The sequence below is a fragment of the Kryptolebias marmoratus genome, linkage group LG5, assembly GCF_001649575.2.
Source record: "Kryptolebias marmoratus isolate JLee-2015 linkage group LG5, ASM164957v2, whole genome shotgun sequence".
Lineage (NCBI taxonomy): Eukaryota > Metazoa > Chordata > Actinopteri > Cyprinodontiformes > Rivulidae > Kryptolebias > Kryptolebias marmoratus.
In genome coordinates this window covers 23,929,543-23,954,055 of record NC_051434.1, presented here as the reverse complement: position 1 = coordinate 23,954,055, position 24,513 = coordinate 23,929,543, and the positions used below count along the sequence as shown (strand labels likewise).

Sequence of the window (24,513 nt, the reverse complement as noted above, 5' to 3'; positions counted from 1 at the left end):
GAGCCTCCTTTGTTAGGAGAGTGAGAACAATTTGCAAGCAATCCAGCTTACATCACATCTCAGCTTTAAAAGCTCAACTCCACACTCTCTATTTCTGAATTGAGAAAGCTCTTCGGATGAGAAGCGAAACGTCTTTAGCTACAGAATAGAAGTCCAGTTGTTTTTGTTTTTTAACCTTTTTTTGAATATATTAAGTCAGCAAGCCATGGAATATCCACACTCAGAAACTGTTTAAAATGACAAACTTTGCATTTGTGGCCCACTGCCCATATCACCCACTGAGTTTTGAGGCGCTTTCACAAAACAGTTCCACGAAATGACTGCAAAGACCGGTCCGTTTCCATGCTGCCTCTGAACGTTCATAAATCACTGATGGAGCCGGCCACCTCCCACATAGACACCAGCTTTCAGAAAAGAAGTGAGCAGAGCAGAACTGAAAGAGGCGTGGAGCAGAACTCAGCTGTGTTGACGAGGAGCACGAAGCATTAGATGTGTGACAGACGTCTTCATCGCATCATTTTCAAAACATGATGAATTCCCTCTGTTTAGTGATTCCGCTTGTGGTTAACCATTTATTTAAACTAAATGCAATTACTGTGAGTCATCATTGATCTTCCTTCTGTAATAAATCTGTTTGTTGTTGTTTAAGCCCACAACAAGGTGCTTGCACAGACCATATGTCATCACATCATCCCATTATTGAGCCACAAACGCAGCTCACCTTTCGGCTCTGTTAGGACACATCTGGGGTGGGTGGGTTGGTTTCACCCCAGCTCGCCACCTCAGTCTATTCAGAAATCGCATCAAGGCGGCTCCCGGTCTGAGGTGTTCTGTGAAAGTGCCTTCAGAGTAAGAAATTACAGATTAATAGCTATTTTGGCCAAACCTTGACAGTAACATTATGCACAATGTCATGCTTTTATGCAAAATCTCACATGATCTGTTTGCGCTTGGAGTATATCTTATAAATGTGTGTCAGCTGCTACCACTCAGAATTGTGGCTCCATGTTTGTATAATTCATTGAGTCATAGCTATTTCTGTGTAGGCCAAGGCTGATGAGCTGTGGTAGCCATCTTGAATTGAGAAGAGAACAAAAGTTAATCAATTGTAGATGTCAACCCAGTAATTAGTTTCTGTAAGTCTTATTAGATTCTGTTCAGTGGTTCATTTTGGTAACAGACAGTTGATTCCAATAGTTAATGGCAAAATATTAAACATAGATCTTGTGTAATCAGTCACCACTCAAAATATGTGTTGAGGCTCTCTCAACTACTACCACACCAAACTTAAGTGACATAGGTAAAAAATGACAGTTATAGCTATTTTTGTGTATGTTAAACTGATTTGCTGTAGGCGCCATCTTGAATCAAGTAGATTCCAAAACCTGATTCCAAAAGCTGTAGATGTTAACTAAAAGCTTACTTTCTGAAAGTTTGATTACAATCTGTTCAGTATTTCAGGAGCTATATTATTAATAATAATTATAAATAGTCATGAACTCATCTTTGGCTCCATTTCAAAAACTTCAGCTTTATCAATGAAGTACGAGGTCATTCAGTTATTCTATATAGTGTTATTAACTAGGTTCCCCAGTTGTGAAAAGTAATTCTACAACTGTGTAAATATTAGGTCTGAGATACAAAAGATTATTCTTTTTTATTACTTATTTTCTAATAGAGACATTAAGAAAAACATGGAGAGACAGTAAACAGAAACAATAGACAAACAGTAACTGAAGTTACAGTAGCAGAGCAGAATTTATTTATTCTTTAAGATTAAACAGAAAGGCTAAACACACACACGCAGACACACACACACAATTGTATAAAGATCAACAAATCATCACCCAAATGTTTTTTGTTCTCCCCAACACCCTGCTTCAAGTAATTGTGGGATGGCTAGTTCAGCATTCACATTGTTGTTTTCCTGATTTTGATTTTTTGGCCTCTAACTACCAACACATACATTGTGCTATTTTAAGGAAGTGCTATGACATCTAGTTTTGTACCGTTCATACTTTCAATAAATTTAACTTTATTTACAAAAAGAATCCTATTAATACATGATTATATATTATACAGGCAGAACGCTGTGTTTACACAAGTATACAGAACTAAAATATAAACACTTTTGTTTTAGCTCCCATTTTTCATGAGCTGAACTCAAAAACTTTTTTTATGTACACTATAGGCCTTTTTCTCTCAACTATTGTTCACAAATTTGTGTAAATCTGTGTTAGTGAGCACTTCTCCTTTACTGAGATAATCCATCCACCTCACAGGTGTGGCAAATCAAGATGCTGAATAGACAGGTGTGTCTAACGCTGGCCATAATAATAACAAACAAAAAATAATTAATTAATTAATTAATGAAATTGTGCAGCTATAGGAACAGTTTAAAGGAGATAAATAGTGAGGCATGAAGGGGTAGATTAGAAAGATTCAAGTATTTTAAAAGATATGCCTTAGTTGTTTAGAAAAATATATAAATAATTGAATTTATTTTTGATTATATAAAATGAACAGAAGAATAATAATATAAAACAAATCAAAACCAAAAAGCAATAAGCTTTAGCAAAAGTTGATTTATGCCCATCCCATGTCCAATTTAAAAATCAAACAGAAATCCTCAAGACGGCAAAAGAGAAAATAAAATTAAATAAATTAAATACTTAAGTGATTTCCCTGATGTTAAGTACATTACAATCTTTTCATAAAAATAAAAATAATTAAATACATTTAAAGACAAAACAAGATACAAGTTTAACAAGAAATAGAAATACAAAAAAAACAAAAACATCTTTAATTCTCAGACTCCGCCCTGCTGTTTGTCTCCTAACAGAACAAGCTTTAGATAGAGGAAATCCAGTCAGTTTTCCAGCCAACAGATGTCATTTCAACGGCTATGTCCACCCCTCTTTTGTTTGTTTTTTTGTAATCATATGATTCAATAAGCCCCACAGTCACCTGGGCATCCCAATCCCAAGAGACAAGGGAAAATCTTTCTAATCTTCCATTGGACTGATGGTTTTTTTCCAACCAGGTCGGTTCATTTCTGGAGAGCTCCTTGAAACAGCTTTGTGTGAGTTTTTCAAATATCATGGGCTAATTAGCTTTTAGAAAAGCCTGTGTCTTCCTCTGTGACTTAATATATGCTAATAATGCTGCTAAGGGAACAAAATGAGAGTAGTTACCATCATGCAGTTAACTTGAAGTGAGGGTGAAAAACTGGTCATGTCAGCTTCCTTGTTCCGATGACAAGAAGAGCAATCTGACATTTACAGCATGAACCACATAAAAACTCAGAAAGCACCACATTAACATGAGCCACAAGAGTGGCCCGAATAAAAACATCTTGGAACAGATCAGATTCAGTTAGGCTTGTAATGAAACTAATCAACCAACCATCAAACATAATGGACTATTCACATCACCTCTTGGCAGAATTCAAATCATCTTATCATTTGAAATAACTAGAGAAACTGCGTTTCTGCAAAACTTCTGTGTGAGTGCTGAATGACTGCAAAAATTTGTTGAAAAAGCTGAAACTGAAACATGAGTTAAAACAAGCAGAACAAAAGCTGAAGCCTTCAGAAACAGAAGGCTGTAGCTCCGTGGTCAGTGCTGCAGTCCACAGGTCGTCAGAAAGGGCTTCCAGCGTAAAACAAGTGTGTACTCATACCAGTTTGTTCGCTGTGCCGAAAAGAAGCCACAGCCATAACTAAAACAGGCTAAACTGTAGCTAAAAGCTAAAATTAGCCAAACCAAAGCTAAACAAGTTAGACCATAGAGCTAAAATAGTAAAATAAGCAAGATAGCAGCTAAAAGGAGCATAGCAAGACAAAAAGAAAGCCAGTTTGCTGAAGTAGATTTCAGAGAACAATGTTTTTGAAGAAACTGAAGATGTACCTTTATGGAAAAAGCCTTTGTAAATAAGTTAAATATTATAAAAATGATAAGTCATAAATACTGAAAGTCATTCCTGATCAAGCTGAAATGTTTGATATATGAATGGTTAAAGGAGCACAAAGTATGCAGAAGTAGTTTAATTGCAAAAATTATACAAAACAATATATAAAGAAGAAAACAATAGTGTGACTTAGCATTCACACCATTAATGAACCCATTTTTAAGTGATAAAGTGAAATTATGAAGCATCAGTGACCATAATTGAAGCACAACATGTTCCTTAAACATGATTCCTCCCTGATACAGCAGGAAGTTGTTCATGGACTCTCTGCACTGCAACTGCTAAGACTTGGAGCTCTCTGTGAGGAAACAGAATTTGTTTTGTGACTATGATGCTAAGAAAAGACCCGATAGGGACTGCAAATTACACATGAAAAAGTGGAGCTCAAAAGAAGCTCTGCACATTTTTAGTGAATTCAGGCACAAGTTTCCTCACAACAAAATCTTTCCTTCAAAAAGAAACTAAAACACAAACATGGAGTTTGTAACTGTGTAAAACACCAGTTATTAGATTATGAAGCCCAAGGCTTTTTGAAATGGCCATTTTAATGTGTTTTAAAATTAGAAACTATCACAATACATTTTCTTTTTTGCTTGTGTTCCTGTGTGTGTCTGTATTCCCTCCAAGAACACTTAACGAGTCACTGAACAAATTTAAATAACACTTTAGAAAGTAATCTTTACGTTGACATCCACAACTGAACGTTTTTCAAGATGGCCACCACAGCCAACTTTAGAAAACACAAAACTGTCTGTAACTCAGCCAGCATTACATATATTGAGTAAAATCTAATGTAGCAGCAGTAGCTGAGCATTGTCCCCAACTTAACAGCTTTGCACCAACTGTAGGAGTCTACCTTGTGTGTCTGTTAGCAAAATGTAAACTTCTCCATTGATTTCAATGACATTTTCAGAAAGTCATTTTTGTACATTTACAACTGAAATATATAGAGCTAAAATTTGGTGTTTTAGTAGCTTACAGTCATTGACAACACATGCTCCAACTGCTAACAGATCAAGTGAGATTATGCTAATATGTTAGCTAAATCCATCAAATTCCTGCATTCAGATTTCCTCATTTTCATCATATTGTGTTTCTAGTTGGATGTTGTCAAGCATACCATTTCCACACTGTCATGAAATATTATTTAATATAAAAACCAGCATATAAAAACCTTTTACAAATTAAAAAATGATTTGATAAAACCTATCCAGTCATCTCTTCTCGTTCCCACGTTAATCCTTGTGTCCACCCTGTCATTCCAAGTCCAGCCTGTAACTGGAAAAGGCAGATCATCGTTGTTCGCCCGGTCAGCTTTGAGTTTTATGAAATAAAGAAATTAATTTAATTAAACAAACAAAAAACAAATTAGAACCAAATGGTTTGGGTTAAAAGTTTAACCAAATACATTTGCCGTCAGGTTTCATTTAGAACAGGCAGTGCAACTATTGCAAATTTTAAAGGAAACAAATATTTAGCAAAATTTTTGTCATCATCACAACACAGTTCTTATTGTTTCACTGAGAGGAACCTTATTAAGTCACATGCTCAATGTGACTGAAAAAGGACACCCACTAAATGAGGGGGATTTTTTTCTTATATAGTAAATAAACCCAGTGAGGTGTGAGTGTAAATTAAGTGTAATTAACTACATGTGGTCAAAAACTGGTTTTGTTTGAACATTTTTTATGTTAAAATAAGTCAATTTTACAGTCAGAATTTGTTAGAGAAGATAAGTCTTATTATTTTACCTGAATACAATCTTTGAGTTTGACATGGGGATTTGTGTTAAGTTCCAACTCCCCTGACCTCAGTCAGTCCTCAGTCTTCTGTCCAGACTTGTTCTTGTCATTAGACCCTCTGCAACAGACAGAAAGTCGTGGCACCTGTGTCCCTTGCCTCACATTAAAAGGATAGTCTGGTTATTTTTCAAGAGATGTTCTGTCAAATAGTTATGAACTGTGACATCAGTTACAGAATATGGAGAAGAAGTCTTTATTCAGGCTAGGCTAATGACGAACCAAATGAGGCCCAATTTTATTTATTTTTTTGGTTGTTTTTTAAGATTATAAAACTATTCTTTTTCAAAGTGACACTAATGTGAAAGAACACTGTATGGGCTATTATTAAATCTGTGCACTTTTGCATGAGGAGCTGCTGAATATATCAGTCCGCTTGGACTTGAGTAAACCTTTGGACTGGCTTCCTGCGCTGACCAGGCAGCATACATACGTTTGTTTGGTATGTATGATTGTGTGGTAACACAAATGTTGTTTGGTTAAAAGAATGGCAATAAATTTAACAAACAATGTCATGAGAAAGTGTACAGGTTTAAAATTAGTTAATGTTGTCTTTCACACCAGTATCACATTTTTGAGAAAGAATTGTTTTAAAAGTCTGCAACTTTGGCTAGCTAATAGCCTAGCGTGGACAAAGACATGTGCTCTTTAGGCATTATCACAAAACAACAACAAAAACAAAAACAAAATGGCCACAAAGACCAATTCATCTTTAAGCTACTTCTGCCTGTTTATAAATCACATATCTTTTGTTTTGAGAAAGAGTTCTTTTATAGGCTTGAAAAACGTTTTTTTTTATTTGACCAGCCAGTAGCCTAGGCAGAATAAAGACCTCTGCCCTTTTCTTTATACTTGGTGCTTGATGACTGATGTCACCACTGTAACTATTATTTGAAAGAACAACGCTTCAAAATTGACAAGAATATTCCTTTAACCTCTCCTGTCAGTGCCATCATTCCACTCCTATCCAGTCCCTGAAATATTTGACATTGTCAGGAACTGTGCCCACATGTCCTGGTTGTAAGATCCAGATGAGACAACCGGGACATGTCCTGGTTGTAGGATCCAGATGAGACAACCGGGACATGTCCTGGTTGTAGGATCCAGATGAGACAACCGGGACATGTCCTGGTTGTAGGATCCAGAGGAGACAACCGGGACATGTCCTGGTTGTAGGATCCAGAGAAGACAACCGGGACATGTCCTGGTTGTAGGACATGTCCTGGTTGTAGGATCCAGAGGAGACAACCGGGACATGTCCTGGTTGTAGGACATGTCCTGGTTGTAGGATCCAGAGGAGACAACCGGGACATGTCCTGGTTGTAGGACATGTCCCGGTTGTAGGATCCAGAGGAGACAACCGGGACATGTCCTGGTTGTAGGATCCAGAGGAGACAACCGGGACATGTCCTGGTTGTAGGATCCAGAGGAGACAAACACCACCAATAGTCTCTGTCCCAACAAGGTATTCAGCTCTGAAGGAGCCACAAACAACATGCTCAAATAGCTTAGTGTCATTAATGTAAAAAGTTAAATCAGGGTTTAGCCTTTTCTCCGCATTCTTCCTACTTTTACAAAGTAAACAAACTAAGAGCACACAGAGGATTGATGACCAGATTATTTCACATGCACAAATGCAGATTTTTGGTAAAGTCCCATTTTTCTACAATCCATCATGTTTCTGGTAACGGCCTGTTCAACATGTTCACCAAGAAAACCTGAGCTTATGTTTTTTATTTATTTATAAAGTGCCAGTTAATAACAATAGTCATCTAATTGGACTTTGCAGAAAATGTAAACAAGTTCAATTTAAGCCCCATTAAGTAAAGGCCTAACTAATCCAATTATAATTCAGTTCAGTTAAATTTTAATGCAGCTTAAAGATTCCAATTTAGTGTTACAGTATTTATTAATTGCCAATCTGTAAAATGTCATATAGCTAAAAGAAATGCAACAACAAATGGATTCCAGTAAGCATTGTGTTAAAACAGGATAAATTTGTTGGTTTTGTAACATTACCATTTTATATAACATTCTGAAAATAAAAATGTGTGAAACTTTAAACCCAAAATGCTAATTCTGACTGTCGAAGACCAAGTAATAATTTTAAATCAATTAAGACTAATACCTGTAAGACTATTTTAAGTTGGCCTTCACTTTCGATGCATTTATACAGATCCATAATCAGATCCACAACTTCTCCTGTTCAGCGCACTCTCCCAGCTTTCTCTGGCTCATTGTGACACATTTGTTGTGCTTTAGTGCTCGTTGCTCAGACAAACAAACTTAGTAAAATGGCACCCAATAATGTAAAGTTTTGCTTCAAGGTAATACCAAAGCAGGAATGAACATAAAACTTAGGTTTCTGGATAGAAAGAAGACTGTGTGGAAGAATTATATCACTCATTTGTTTTGGAATGCTTGAACACGCTAGTTGATTAGAGACTAAAACATTTAAAATGATAATTCATCCCTCCATCTTCTTACCTGCTTGATCCTATTCAGGGTCACAGGGAGCAGGACTGGCATTTGGGGTCCCTAAGCAGGTTATCTTTTAGTGCCCTATTTTGGCATAAATAGACAGTTAAAGATGTGTGCAATTCTAAACCTTTTGCGTAACATTTTTACATCAGATATGTAGAATCCAGCGCTCTGTGCTGCTCTGACATCATTTCTTCTTTGGAATCTGAACCAAATAAATGTGGACATCAGTGAGAGGACTTCTGGGTGATGCTTTGAAAAAGAAGTTGCACACGTCTGTCATAACCTGCCGGTGTGACTGTTCCTCTGCAGCTTCTGTTTCTGCCATCAGATTAAAATGTTGCTCAGGAACCAGGAGTCACACAGCAGAGCTCTGTGGTGTCTCTTCTCTTGACCCTCCCTGAGCTGACAGATTCCCTCACACAACCCTAAACCTCCAGTCAGCACTTTATCCCAGCCGGACCGGCACCTTCTCTATTCTGGACACACAGTGTTGCAAACGTTTGCTCTGCATCCTTCAGTAAACTCCCCCTGTAGTTTGTTTCTTCTGCTACAATCAGGGCCAACCCTAGACATTTGAGAACCCGAAGCTAAATACGTTTTGAGGCCCTTTTTGTGTCATAAATAGACAGTTAAAGATGCAGAAAAACCCAATGATGTATGCAGTTATAAATCTTATGCATAACATTTTCACATCTATGAACATGGTGAACCATAGTTTACTGCTAACTAAGCACACTGAAGCATGCAAAGCTAACTAACTACATTTGCCTGTTTGACCTTTTTTTAATAAGGTCAGTGATTAGAGCAGTTGTCGTCCAACGAGACAGTCAGAGGTTCAATTCCAGCAGTATGCAGTCACGTGTCAAAGTGTCCCTGGGTAAGACACTGAACCCCTCACTGCCTGCGATGGGCCCCATCAGTGTGTGTATGTGATCTAAAGCACTGGTTAGACTCTGTAGATTGATTTATTCAGATTAGCTTTGTAAAGATGTAGTGGATTGCTGTGTGGATGGATAAATGGGTAAAAGCACTTTAAGTAGCCTGGTTGGTTAGAAAGGTGCTTTGTAAATGCAGTCCATTAAAAATGTATCAGTCTGAATGGTGCTGAGTGTGTTCACACAGTATTCAACTGTAAACCACTGATTTTTAACTTGTTATATGAATAGATAGTTCAGGCCTATTACCATTCTTTGGTTAATGTTTAATTTAAATGCTGAATATAAAACTTGACAGTGATTGTTTGATTAGGAGAAGTAAATGTATTTTTCTTTTTGTTGTTGTTATTACACAGATTTTAAAGTTCAGTTTGTGATGTTGTTACATAATGCAGACTATAGATACTATAGATGGAAAAATCTAAATTTTGATATATACATATATACTTATATAGATAGAGAGAGAGAGATATTTCTAAACAATCAATTTACCGTAATGAGTATCTTCTTTGTGTTTTCAGTGTCTTTTAGATGAAAATGTTTGTATTTTTGTAAACAAATCTGAATCTGTCCTTTCTTATCTGTGCTCCATCATATATGTGATGATGAACACTGATTGATATTTACTGACTGCTGCCAAAAGAGAAAAAACATGTGGGTGATTCATGTTCAAACATAAGTCCTCTTTCATTGGAAGGGAATGAGCCATGAAAAGTAATAAATAAATAAATAATAATAATTTTCAAAACTATTTCCACTGAAGGTTCAGATCCCCCTTTCACTCTGCACATCTGTAACTACAAACAGAATCTCATCAGGCAGTGTAACACAGAAACAATGGGGGATTTCTTCTGGCATTGATGTTACTACATAATTATTAAATTTAGGTCTAATAACTTGGTAAGGATGATGGCATGATGGTTTGTCGTTAAATGATAACATTTGAATAATGCAACTAAAACTGTCCTTTGAAAGTAAAAAAAAAAAAACAGACGCAGAAGCACTTTGAAGTGTTGACAGTATCGTCCCTGGATGGTTTTCAGATATTCCTTTGATTGAGGTTGGAATGTGTGAAGCATGTCTGATATAAAAATGAATCCACTTCACACTTCTTTTTCTCCTTCTCTCTTAGCTTCAGGAGGGCCAGCTTGTGGTGCGCCACTTCCAGTTCCTGCGTTGGTCCCCATACCGCGACGTGCCAGACTCCAAGAAGGCCTTCCTCAGCCTTTTGGCTCAGGTTCACAACTGGCAGAGGGAGTGTGGGGAGGGACGCACCGCCGTCCACTGCCTGTGAGTGTGTGTGTGTGTGTGTGTGCTACTGTACATCAGCAGGTGGGGAACATTTTCTCTCTCTGGGGCCACACTCTATTTGTAAGCCCATATGATGCTACAGTTATAAACTGATAAAACCACAGTTATAACTTTTTTGCACATTTTAGTTTTGCAAACATTTGTAAATTTCAGTTCTCTTTGTCTTTTTTGAACAGTTATTGCCTTTCAAAACACAAAAGAAAATCATAACGATATAATACCACTTAAAATATAATGAGTCATGAACAGAATATTGTATATTATACAAAGGATTATTTTCAAGTTTACATTTTTTTTTGGACTCAAGAGGAAAGACTTTATTTTGAATAAGATCAGATCAGATGTGATATTTTGAAAGCTCTAATAATCCAGTCAGTTTGAAGTAAATGCAGCAGCAATAATGCCTTCCTTCCTAAACTCTCCCTCTGCATGAGGCTTCAGCTTCTGTGATAAATATTCACTCCCCATAATGCTGACTCTGTCGCTCTGTAAACACTGATTGTTGTGCGTTCAAACTTTATCGGTCTGAATCTGTCTGTTCACTGATCCTGATTCTGCCAATTTTATCACATAAATCCCATTTATTGATTTTTTTTCTTTTGAGTATTGAGTTATTTCATTTTCTTGTTTGAAATTGTATGGCAGGCCTGACATACCTAAATGAGCTGTTTCTACTGCGACACCACAACTACATGAAGACAATACAATGACAATTTAGTCTTGACATCTTTTTACATCTACAAAAAAAAGCTTTATATCTAAAGTGACAAACCGTTAGCTTTTAAAGTTCCATAATTCACGTGGGATGCCTAATATTTGTGTGAATGCTGAGTTAACATATATGTCAAAAATACAAACGGTCATTGCAATCAGGAATAGTGTGCCATGACTTTTATACTTGTCAAAATATTTACCTTTATATAAAATAAAATTTTCCATAGAAATTATATTAAGATCTCTTAAATCCCTTCAAAACATTTGTTTGTTATGGAATCTGCTTCTGCAAACTTCTTCTTTAGCTTTTAGCTACTGTCTTACTAACTTTAGCTTTCAAATGTGCTTTTGCTAATTTTTGATTTTAGTGAAAGTTTTGCTCATTTTAGGTTTTCTCCACTGTCCTGGTAATATTAGCCTTTAACTATGTTTTGTTAATTTTAGTTTTCTTCCACTGTTCCACTCACATGAACTTAGTTACCACTCTGCTCGTTGTACTTTTTAGCTACTGTTCTGCTCATATTAGCTTACAGCTTCTGTTTTGCTGATTTCAGGTTTTAGTTGGTGTTTTGCTGAATTTAGCTTCTTTTCTGCTTGTTGTAATTTGAATTCAGTTAACAATATATTCTTCAACAAATATCAGCAGTCATTCAACACTTAGCATTCAGACTGTATTTGTGCAGAAAATGTTCATTTATATTTTGACTCTCACAAACATTATGAATTCAGCAGATTTTCAAGCTTCCACATGACTTAATTTTTTTTCCATCCATAATTTGAAACTTGACATGATGAAACTCATTCTCCTGAGAAAAATGAACAATTATCTATCCTTGGATTAATATTGCCATCTCAGGGCACTTTGCTATCTGGAGGTCAGACTTGGTGTAAGATGCATAATATCAGATTAAATCCCTGCTCTTGTGTTTTAATGAGAGCTTTACTCAGATATTCATCTTCAAAGTCTCCCAGTTGGCCTTTTTCTGACGACATGCTTGATCTGTGCTTAATCAATTTCTGACATTTCACTCTGTCCCTGAATCCATTGGAGCTGCTGTACCGCATCTTTTAGGTTCTTCGTGTTTCCGTGCTTCCACTCTGTGTCTCATGTCTGCCTCTCTGTGTCTCTGTTTCTTTTGGAGCAGGAATGGCGGCGGTCGAAGCGGTACATTTTGTGCATGCACCATGATCCTGGAAATGATTCGTCACCACAGTATGGTGGACGTGTTCTTCGCTGCCAAAACGCTGCGCAACTCTAAGCCAAACATGGTGGAGACAATGGTGAGCAATAAGGAGGCAGCATTTTAGGTCATGTTATGCAAATAACTCAAACACCGTGTCAAAAAAGCAAAAGACATGAAGGAAATAAATATGTGCTGAGATTAAAAAGTGATGTCTGTTATGTTTCCTTGAACAAGTCAGGATAGATCTGTGGGCTGTACAAAACATCTTCACTACATTTAATACACAAAATCATCCTCAGATATTCAGATTTCACCTGATCAGTTCTGTCTGTTTTGAGCTCATTTCAGAATAAGCGGTTTCAGGGAGCATCACTCTTATGCAAATTAGCTGCTGTTGGCCACGCCCTCCTACTCAGTGTCCCATCTCAAAACATAAAAACTCACTGAAGGATTAAACGCTGTGGATCTGACCCACATTTATATAATTATTATTTCAAATCTGAAGGCCCTGTGCTATAGTCCGCTTCCTACTTTTCGAGCGGTCTCCAGTCTGCTTGCATTCACATATGCATTCAAACTGCACCAGATTTCACTTCGACCAAACCAAGACCGAGGTTTTTAGGCAGACCAGAGTTCGCTTTTTTGGTCTTTCGGACTTTCTAGGCAAACAAAGTAGAGTTTGATTAAAGCGGACTAAACAAGGCTGGTGTGAATGCACCCACAGAGACAAACAACCATTCACCCTCTCACCCTCAACTGGGAAGAATTTCACTTACCAGTGAACCTAACCTGCATGTTTTTGGTCTGTGGGAGGAAACTGGAGTACCCAGAGAGAACCCATGTAAACGCTACCAAGAAAGGTCCGAGGATGAGATTCGAGCCTGCGACCTTCTCCTGCAACAGTGTTAACAACTGTTACAACGTGCAGCCTAAGTTTAGATTTATAATGTTTATTTCAAATGTATATTTATGCATATAACCTCCTGAGACCTTGCATTTAACCTGCATTGGTTGTAGGCCAGTTGTCCTTATTCAGAAGGACTACATTTTAGGATTTATTTGAATAAAGTATATATTAATTTTTTTTAAGTCAGTTGCTTAAAAATAATGTTAGTTTTTATATTTGTAAGGTACTACTAGTAGTAGTATTTGTAAGATACTACTAGTAGTAGTATTTGTAAAGTACTACTAATCCTGAACAGCTAGGGAAAATTAAAATGACCACCAAGCTTTTTTATTTATTTTTTTGAGGGGATGTACCTTCCTGCTAGCAAGCTACAGAGCTTATTCTCCTAAATGCAACTAGAAAACATCTACACGTTTATTGAAATGTTGCAGTTTTACACATTGTTGTACCCCAAAAAGTATCAATTTGAAGCCTGCATTAAATACTACAACGTTTCCTCCAAAAAGCCACCAGAACATTTTGTCAAAACAATAAAGCAGCCTTGCTTCATATATTATGTATTATTATATTATATACATTATAATTACAATACATTATATTATATTATTCTATATTCATATAGTCAGTACATTTAATGTTAACTAGCTAATGCCAACAATCATAGAAATTAGCTTTACATTTAGCCTGTATGGCCATTTGACATTTACAGAAGCATTATTTTAATTCCTTACTTTAGTTGCTTGTGTTTTATCACCGTTTTGAGTAAACCATTGTTGATAAAATCTAAACTGTAATGTTAAAATACATTTTAATAAAGATGTGAACACAAAGAGTTTTTTAGGAAAATATGTTTGTTTAAGAAGCTTCACACAGAAAAGTCACTTAAGCTGACTAAGCAGCTGCCTAAAATCTCAATATTAAACAAGTTCTAAGTCTTTTTACTAAATAAATGTGTGAAAATACCAAGTGGTGTTTTTTATGTGGTGAGTATTTCCTGACTGAATGGTGTGAGCTCCTGTGGCTTTCTCAGCACCGACAATCTGCAGGGATAGCACAGAATCTTACTGCCCCCAGATATAAAAATATTTATAAAAAAAAAACCCACAAGTAATTATTTTTATAACCAATGTTTGCATGTATCATATAATGTGATACCTTTAGTTATTTAGAAAACTTCTCTCACCCTACAGCTTTACATGAACTGAGATGATTTTACTCAGTCGAGCAGAAGAACAGCTTGGATGTAATGTCTGTGGGTCTTCTTTTTGATTTACAATACACCAAAACTGGGGACTGAAAAGAACTGCTCTGAAAAATAAATAATACAAAAACGTCGATAAATGATGCAGAGCTCATCGGTCCAAGACTTGAGCTCTACACAGAATGACAGAAATTCAGATCTTTTCAAGTGAGGTTCTGTGGAAAGACTGTAAACAACTAAAGAAAACTTCTAGAAGAAATTTCAATGGTGCATTTAGTTGTGGTGGCCATTTTGAATTTCATTTAAAGAATTTAGTACTCACTCAGAGTATATGCTGAGAATTGCTGTCAGCTACTACCACTTGTATTCACATGTTTGGTAGTGTGAACAGTAATCTGTCTCAGTCCTTGAATGTAGGAGCTCCTACTGAACGGAGGTGACCACACAGGCAGCTGAGGACGTCTTGGGGTAAAAAACAAAAAACAAAAAGAAAAGGTCACTCAGCTGCCAACTCATTAGAGTTGATTCTACAGTTATCCTTGTGAATAATGTGAAGATACAATTTTATTTAGTATTTTGTTTAGCTAAAAGTTTTAATGAGCTGTTTATTTAAATTCTTTTTAATAAAAAGTCTGTTTTGTTGGGATTTTATTAATCAAAGTGGATTACGGGGCATCGTGTGGTGAGCTGGACTGCAGCTGAGGATCACTGTAACAATAATATGCTGTTAGTCACACAACAATAGCATTAGCCTATATTGCATTATATTCACCTAATAAAACACAGCAGCAATGTTATGTTGAAGCCGTGTAAAACAGCTGACGATGACCATTGCACCATTCAGCTGTGGAGTCATTTTAATGGGTAAAATCTTCAGTCTTCTATGACGCAGCTCTGTGAAGTCACTGATATTTTGCTCCTTTCTCATATAAGCTAAATAATTAAGAGGTAACTCAACAAAGAAGTGACTCAAATGGCTCTGAACCAAGTTAAAGTCAAACTAATATAGTTCAGATGTCTGAATGTGTTGTAGCAGACCTGCTGATGGCAGCCCCCTGTGTGAACTAAGTGTCAAAAGGCCCTGAGTTAAAACCTTTTGCCGAGGTAGCTGTGGTGGCCATCTTTAATTTGCTTGACCCAAAACACTAATTAGTCGCAGAGGCATCTTCAATTATTTCTTTCTGTGAGTTTCTTTAAAATTGATGTAGTGCTTCATGGGATATTTCAAAGAGCATAAAGTCAAAATACAAAAGGGATTACAAAGCTTCTCCTTTCCATCTTATAGGGTTTTGTTTTTGGTAAATTACGTTGCCATGGTAACTCAAAACGCTACTAAAGATAATAGCACATATCCTGCGGCCAAGCCACTTGTTCTAATGTACATTTGTGTGGGTGCACTTTACTGTTTGGGTCGCAATAGAGTTTATTCAGATAAAAATAAAAATAAACCCATTTAGAGGTGAATAACAATAGGTGCCTCCACTGAAATGTACTGCTTCCTATGCATTTCTATGGCAGGCACTGGATAACATCTCACTGGTCATAAATAGCTTTCCGAATGCTGTGAGTTTGAAAAAATGGAGTTTATTTCTTATTGGACTCATGAGCTAATGGCTAGTCTGAGTGAATTGACGCCATCTTAAAACAACTTCAGAAGCAAATATTTTGTAGGGGCTTATGCAAACACATTTCATCAATCTCTACACTACTGCCAATATTACAATACATGATTGTTCTGCTAGAAATAATATGATATTTCCCCTGCTCGTTGCAAAACCTTTGAGATTGGAGGTGTTTTAAGGTCATCCTTTCATCTTTGCTCTGTTCGGACTAGCTGTTATCTTGTCAGGCCAGTAAGAATTAAACTCTATTCCTCCAAACAGAGGTCATTCAAAGAGCTATCTACAACAAGTAAGATGTTAAATGTTTGTAACTTTTCAACAGAATCCCACTATATAAAATCTGAACTGTCACTTTAGGCATAAATCTCTCCCCAGGACTGAATACTAAACAGCTCCTCAGTGTTGACCTGTGATAGCAGCAATTTCAAAACTAAACTTTAGACACCAAGCCTGAACAATGAATAATTGAGGAATCCTGCGTTTTATACTGAAATCTGTTGTGGCAAACAAACTCTGCTTTCAGGGAAAATGAATAGTGTGAACGGAAACCTAAAACATCCTTTTTGTGTGTTTGCTCAGCCTAAATTGTACAAGGAAGTGTTTCCGGCTCCATCAGCTCTTGATAATTCCTAAAATCTGATGCGATCATAAAAACAGTTAGTAAACATTTGACACAGGCTTCATTACTATGGTTTCAGATGGTTCATAGAGTAATCAAGACCAACTCAGGCCAGCAGCATCATAATGAGATGAAATCTGAAGGGGGTAAAAGTGAACTAATAGTCATCCTGACCTTCCCTGCTTCACAGAATATGACGTACATATGAATTCAAGGAATAAAGGAACTCACTGCTTATTTTCTCAAACAGCCAGGCATCCAGCTTTTCATAATAAAGCTCATAATTGGCTTCCACAGAATGTTGAACTACTTGTTTTGAAGCAAACTGCAATGTTAGAGACACCCTGAGGTAGATTATGGGATGTACTCGGAACTAATTTGCTGTTCTTTTCCCAGGAGCAGTACCGGTTCTGCTATGAGCTGGCCCAGGAGTACCTGGATTGTTTGGAAGTCAGATAGCGCCGATCCCATTCGTTGTGTTCTTCATCAGGGGACCGATCTGGGTCCTGAATCCTGTATCTTTGCTCTTGCCTCTTTAGCCCTTACATAAAGCTCTGGTTGTAAACTTCGCCATGCCTGGACGGAACTTTATCTGCCCTGAACGCTGATTGGAAAACTAACTCATTGGACAGCTTGTAACATACAACTGACAACCCGCTTCCTGCTTCTCCTCGGCTCTCTGGTCCAAGCCATACTCCTCTGTGCCACTTCTCATCTGCCGAAACCCAAGGACTCCAACAGAAGTGGAGTTGATTTTAATACCTGTCAAGGCGGTTTGACTGCAGGCTTTGCACCTCACCAAGAGGATTTAAAGAGCTCCACTGTATCCTGCCTTACTATGAACAAACACTGAAAGGGAACTACAGTTGCTGACATTCACTGGATGATTTTGTGTGTTTGTAACACTGTAAATGGTGCAATCTGCTGTTGGTGAACATCCATTGTTGTACTGTACTGTATTTTAACTTTTTTGTGGATGCTGCTGACAACTGGATATTAATTAAGGGGGAAAAGAAGAGTCACTCTTACATCTGATGGACCTTTCTGTACAGTAGATTGGTCTTTGACCTAATTTCTCTTTATTTAATTGTATATATAGATGTTTTTCCCTTCTCTTCGGTGTTTCTAGATGTTCCTAATGTCTCTATCAATGTTCATTCTCTGTGTGTCTGTGAAAAGGTTAGAGTTCAGCATCTGCATGCCCAGTCTTAAGTGTTTCATTGCATTATGTAACCTAAGTCTGCTTTTGGGTGTATTCTGCACCTGCTGTGAATCCCTTTGCTGCTCTTGAGAAAGCTCCATGTAATAACCACGTGTTGCTGAGAGGGTACAGCAAAAAAAAAAAAAAAAAGAAAAAAAATTATTGCTTTCTAAATTTGTATTTATTCAGTGCGTGTTATTTTCTAAATAGTGTACAAAAGGGGAAAAAACCTAATTAAATATGCTCTTACTTAACAGCCATACTTGTTGAGACCTTTGTTTCTTGCAAGTGAACATCAAGATTTGCAGAATCTGACTATGAGCAATTTATTTAATTTTTCGCAATATAAAATCCTCTGATTGGACTTTTTATTATGAAATCATGGGATTTATTGGAAACTGCTCCCTATTTTAGTAAAGTCACAACTATAAATTCTGTCCAGAAATAGAAAAAAACTATTGAGGTGAATAAAAAGTATGTATTACCATCTTCACAGTGGATGATGACCCCTGCTATGCTCTCCACGACCTGTTTGACCTATTAGAATATGACTGGATCTATGGCTGCCCTGATCAACTATTTTTATTTGGAATAATCTCTCAACTAGTTTATCAATTGATCAATCAAAATAATAATTCACAACTTATTTTAGTAGCATTTACAGTTTAGTACAATGTAAATAAAGATTTGCAAAGTAAAGTACAAAACATAGGTTTTAAGTACCAACTCCACCATGGCAAATTAAATGAAACTTTGATTATTTATGTATTCAAAAATAAAACGCCCAATTATTCAGCATGTTATAACATATCTGCATCAAATTGTGGTGAAAAATCCGAATTTTGCAGGACTTTGGTTACATAGTTCTGTCTGTCAGAAAGGGGGGAGGAACAAATTCAACACAACTAGTTAAATTGGTATAAGGGAGATTGGAACAATACCATATATATATATATATACTTAACCTATGCTTCTCATATAATGTATGTAATGTATTCTAATGACATTATTTTTTGTATATATTATAAATGATTTGTCAAATTTAAATGTCATTCATTTAATTAGTAATTGTGCAGGTAACATTAACAATTATCTGCACAATTAATTGAGCTTAAAACAAGCACATTAAAATAAGTAGATGTGTTGAGATATGTTCCTCTGTTGAGATTGGATTCACCAGTTAAGTACAGCAGATTTGCCACCATCAGGACGTGTTTCTCCTGCTACTTTGAACAAAAAAAAGGGACAAAAAGAGATCCAAATCTTTTCTTTCAACATTTTACTGAAAATACTTTCAAGATGGGTCAGCAGATGACAGTGTCGGCACTATGCTCTCTTGCTTTTTGTCTGTTTTTGTTTAATTTCTGGGTGGTTGGTCATTCAAATTTAATCAGTTTAACACGGACGAACTGCTAAACATCAGGCAGTCAACCTCAAACAGTTTTTCTGCATTTTTCAGAAAATTGTTGATATAATTTGTGCTGTGGTTGCACAAATTAATCTTTATGATCTAATGCAAGACTTATGAGTGATCTAAACTATGAGAATCTTTTGAACAGGATGTGTGAAATCAGGATCTGAGCTTAAAGATTTACATACGCATAAATTTGGAGAATTTTTAAGTCTGCTTATAAGTCTTTCACTTTGGAATTTAGATCAGAAGAATGTTAATGAATTTACCAAATTACTAGATTAGTTTGAGTAGGGATCAGGGATCACATTTTATTTGTTAGCTTGCATCAGCTAAAAATATCATAACCAGACCCAAAGAGATGCCTTACTTAGGTATGGCTGGATTAGGATAGGCCTTCCCTGGAAACAATGTCATGGTTGACTATCCCTGACCAGGCACATGGAAGAATGGAATGAACCCAGATCAGTTGAGGTCAACCATTTGTCTGGAAGGTCACCCAAAAAGGGTTAAGGTGACGACTTCTGAAGGGTCTGGAACAGCAGTCGGAACAAAACATGGTGTCTATATACAACTTCTTTAGCTGAACTTGTCTCTGAAGGTTATAAATAGTTCTAGTTAACTTTTACTTTCTAGCTTGTGTACTGCTGGACTTTTAAAAACAATATTAGTCTAGACAAAATGTACATTTTAAGCATTGAAGTAAAACAAAACAGCACAGATAAAACAGAAGGAGTAGGGACCAGGATGAGTGTAGAAGACTAAACTGAGGTACAGGAGCCATGGTCCCTCTTTCTTTGGCTATATCAAAAGTGATGAGACGTCAGGCAGTCAGATTCTGACAGGGTCAGAAGCTGAGTGTCTGCACCGAGGGAGTTCATCTTTTCTGTTCAAAAGAGGTTCTGTTACCAATCACTGGATCATCTCCTGTAATGACAAAGAGCAATCCTGTAAATAAAGTTTGTTAAAACCATTTTAATAATTTCTTATGAGATAAATGAACATAACATTTTTAACATTCATTTTTCAACACATTTCAGAAGGTTCCACAATTAAAGAACAGATTTCCATCTTGGTATAATTTAGGGATGAGCGAGTACACCACAATCTGTATCTGCTCAACCATCTAAATTATCTGTATCTGTATCTGTACTCAGAGTGGGCGGAGCCTAACCCAGAAGTGGGCGTGACCCAGCCTGGAACTTTTCAGCTCTGTCTTGTCAAATGCACCACATATGTTACGAAAAAAAATGCAAATTTGGAGTGGGTAGCACTGCAGAGACGTATGTGTGTGTAGGGATGGACCGGCGCTCTGTGACTAGCCAATCACAGATCGTGAAAACAGTCAGTTACCCAATGAGGATTTTCCTTCAGGATGAGCATGGATATTGAAGATTAGTATTCATTCCATGCTCGTATTTGGCAAAAATGCTTTATCCGTACTGGATATTCATATGAATATCATACATACATACCAAGAATCTTATTAGAAGCACTTTGCTACCATTTTGCAATTATCCCTTGGGACTGTGCAGCAAAGTTATTTTGAAGTGTTAGGCATTATTTGAAATACTGTGATGAAAGACCAACTACAACTATTTCAGCAATAGCAACAGTAATATAATAATTTACATACATGAGAGAGAAAAAAATGTTTAATATTTCTGCCCAATTATGCCAAATGCAGCTAATTTACATCATATCTAAATTTATATTTATTATTATGCTCTATTCAAACTAACAATTTTTACTTAACCTAGCATCTGCTTTACAATATAATTGTAAATACATTTAGGCAGTAAGGGGTTAATAAAGCAAAACTAAACTGTGAACTCCCCAAATACAGACAGTCTGTCAACTGTCAAACCAGGGCAAATAAATTCTGGACCATTGTTATACTGTGCTAATAGATGCATACCAGACAGCTTTGTGACTCTCTGATCTCTGCCTGGTGTCTCTTAATCCAATCTACAGGCAGAAACTTAAATGTGATCAACATGTAGTTAAAAATTAAAAGATGAACCAGTGAAGCAAAGCAAGAACCGCAGGACTATTTCATCTGAACAGATTGGAATGTTTTTGAAGCTGCATCTGACATCCTGCATGAGCTGACTGACACTGTGACTTCGTACATAGCATTTGTTAAGATGTGTGTGTACCAAGAAAGACCTTATGCACATACGATAACAACAAGCCATGGTTTTCATCCAAACTGATAGAATTCCCTCAGGTGACGTTCGCTCCTGCTTAAAAACCTCCACCATCATCTTGGTCCTCAAGAAACCCTCCATCACAGGTCTAACTGATTACAGGTCTACTAATTATGAAAACCTTTGAACAACTAGTGTTGGCACACCTGGAGGACCTCCAAGACACCTGATGGACTCCCTGCAATTTGCCTACCAGGCAAACAGGTCAGTGGATGATGCAGTGCATGTGGACCTGCACTACATCCTGCAACTCCTTGATTGTCCGGGCTCTTATGTCAGGATCCTGTTTGCGGACTTCAGTTCAGCATTCAACACCATCATCCCAGACATCTTCTTTTCCACACATCCCAAGCTCAACATGTCCCCTGCCTTCTTTCAGCAAATTGCCAACTTCCTGACAGACAGGAGACAGCAGGTGAATATGAGGAAGGTCACTTCAGACACATGGACCGGTGGCCCACTGGATTGTGCACACCCAGCTGTTAAACTCCTGAGGTTTGCAGACGACACCTTGGTCATCGTTCTCATTTAAGATTATGATGAGTCTGCATACCAGAGGGAGGTTGATCGGCTGGTGCTTTTGTGCAGCCACAACAACTTGGAACTGAACACGCTCAAGACTGTAGAAATAATCTCAGGAGACACCACCCATCACTACTCCCCTTAACTATAGCTAGCTACCTGTGAACTCCTTTAAGTTCCTAGGAACCACTATTTACCAAAATATAAAGTGGGAGAGTCTATCCCAGCAGAAGATGTATTTCTTGCATCAACTGAGGAAGTTTGGAATGATGTAGGAGCTGATGATCCAGTTTTACACAGTAGTCATTGAATCAGTCCTGTGCTCTTCTACTACAGTGTGTTTCGGTGCAGCCATCAAGCAGGACAGGAACAGATTGCAATGGACTGTGAGAATAGCAGAAATGATGACAGGAGCAGCAGCTCCTCCTGGGTGTTCCCAGACCAGAGAGGATACACAAATCCTCCAGCAAGTTCTGGGTCTGCCACAGGATCTCCTTCCAGTAATAATATTCTGAAATGATGCATTTTTATTTATCCAACTATCCATATTCTTTACCTGCTTTTCCATGCAGGCTCACAGGGAAGCAAGTGCCCATCTCCAGCAGTCATTATGCAATAGGTGCGGTACACCCTGGACAGGTCACAGGTCAATCACATTATTTGTCCCTTCAGAAACAATTTACATTTATGAACTTTTATTAAACCAAGCAAGTCCCATTGAGATCACAGATCTCTTTTTCAAGGGAGACCTGGGCCTGAAAGCAGCCTAACATGCATGTTTTTAGCCTGTGGGAGGAAACCGGAGCACCTGGAGTAAACCCACGCAAACATGGGGAGAACATGCAAACTCCACACAGAAAGACCCCGGGTCTTTCTATGTGTTGCTTGAACCCACTGTTGCTGTGAAGCAACAGTGCTAACCACTAAGCCGTCGTGCTACCGATCATCAATCCTGCCAACACTTCCATATAGTTTGCTAAAAACAGACATGTCCATCCAGTTCATTTAAAGCAATGCAAGTCCTAAGTGTATATTTCAGATGGAAATAGTAACTTTAATGCTTCACATTCTCATTTGCCAAAGTGTCAGACTAGTAGTTTATCTTGTTTGTTGCTTTAAATTTCTAACTCTCAGCACACAGAGCAGTCATTCTCCAATGTCCATCTCAAAAGTTGATTTTTATCGCCCACTACTAATGGCAAAGTTGTGATGATGTTTTTGCCTATGTGTGTGTGTCCATTCATTTATCTGTAGTTTTAACAATGAACACTATCTCTTGAATCACTGATTTTATTGAAACTCTAAGAAAGTAATCACTGGAGGTACAGTACATCTACTACTGATTAAAAGATGCTCATTTCAGCCCCTCGTATCCAGGATCTCATTCTTTTGGTCATGATCTACACCTCATGATCATATGTGGAGGTTTTGGACAAAAGTCCATAAATCAAGAGCTTTGTTTTTTGGCTCAGCTATTTTTTTCCACCACAACGGACCAGAGCAACACCCTCATTAGTGTGAAAAAGGCCCTGATTGGTTATCTATCTCTCACATCATCCTACCTTCACTCTGATATGGAAAACATGCAACTGTTTCTTTGCAGTGATCCTTGAAGATGTCATGTCATAAAAGACACACATATGCAAATTAGGTATTCCATCTATTCATTGTCTGCCACTTCTCCATGGTCAGGTCATGGGGGCAACACGTCCAGGAAGGAAACTCTCCTGGAAACCATCCCTGTCTACAACAACACTTCAGCTTCTCCTGGGGGACTCCAAGGTGTTTCCAGGCTAGAGAGAAAACATAATCTCTCCAGAGACTTATTGGTCTCCTCCTAGTGGGACGTAGCTGGAAAACCTACCAAGGAAGCATCTTAATCAGATGCCTGAACCACCTCAGCTGACTCCTTTTAATATGGCAGAGCAGTGTCTCTACTCCAAGCTACCCCAGATAACTGCGCTTCTTACCCTGTCACTAAGGCTGAGTTCAGCCACCCTATGGAAGAAGCTCATTTCATTCTCCTATCTCTGGGATCTTCTTCTTTTGGTAAGGATCCACATCTCATGACCACAGGTGAAGGTTGAAACATAAGCAGACCAGTAAATCCAGAGTTTTGCTTTTTGGCTCACCTCCTTCTTCAAGTCAAGTCAAGTGAAATTTATTTATATAGCACTTCTCTGCAACAAGGCGGTTCAAAGTGCTTTACATTATGAAAACACACACAACAACTAATAATTCAAAAAATAATTTAAAATAATCAGCTAACTCAATTAAGGTCACCATGACAGACTGAAGCAACATCCTCATTTCCAAGCATGAGGCCCAGATCAGCTGGGTTTTCAAGTCTCACTTTATTCTCCTACCCTAGGAAAGTTGTTCAGTCTTTCTATAACACACTTGTCAACAGGACTCCCAGATAT

General features: G+C 37.4%; 1 protein-coding gene across 5 annotated transcripts in view; it reads left to right on the top strand.

The window, feature by feature from the left end:
• ptprua (protein tyrosine phosphatase receptor type Ua) overlaps positions 1-18,097 on the top strand; it is a 391,037-nt gene extending 372,940 nt beyond the window's left edge. For all 5 annotated transcript variants that reach the window (XM_017431881.3, XM_017431879.3, XM_017431882.3 and 2 more), the window contains 3 exons: positions 10,321-10,478; positions 12,359-12,494; positions 17,143-18,097. In XM_017431881.3, the coding sequence (XP_017287370.1) occupies positions 10,321-10,478; positions 12,359-12,494; positions 17,143-17,205 (357 nt within the window). In that variant the 3' untranslated portion in view covers positions 17,206-18,097. The remainder of the gene's footprint in view (positions 1-10,320; positions 10,479-12,358; positions 12,495-17,142) is intronic.
• Positions 18,098-24,513: the final 6,416 nt, after the last annotated feature.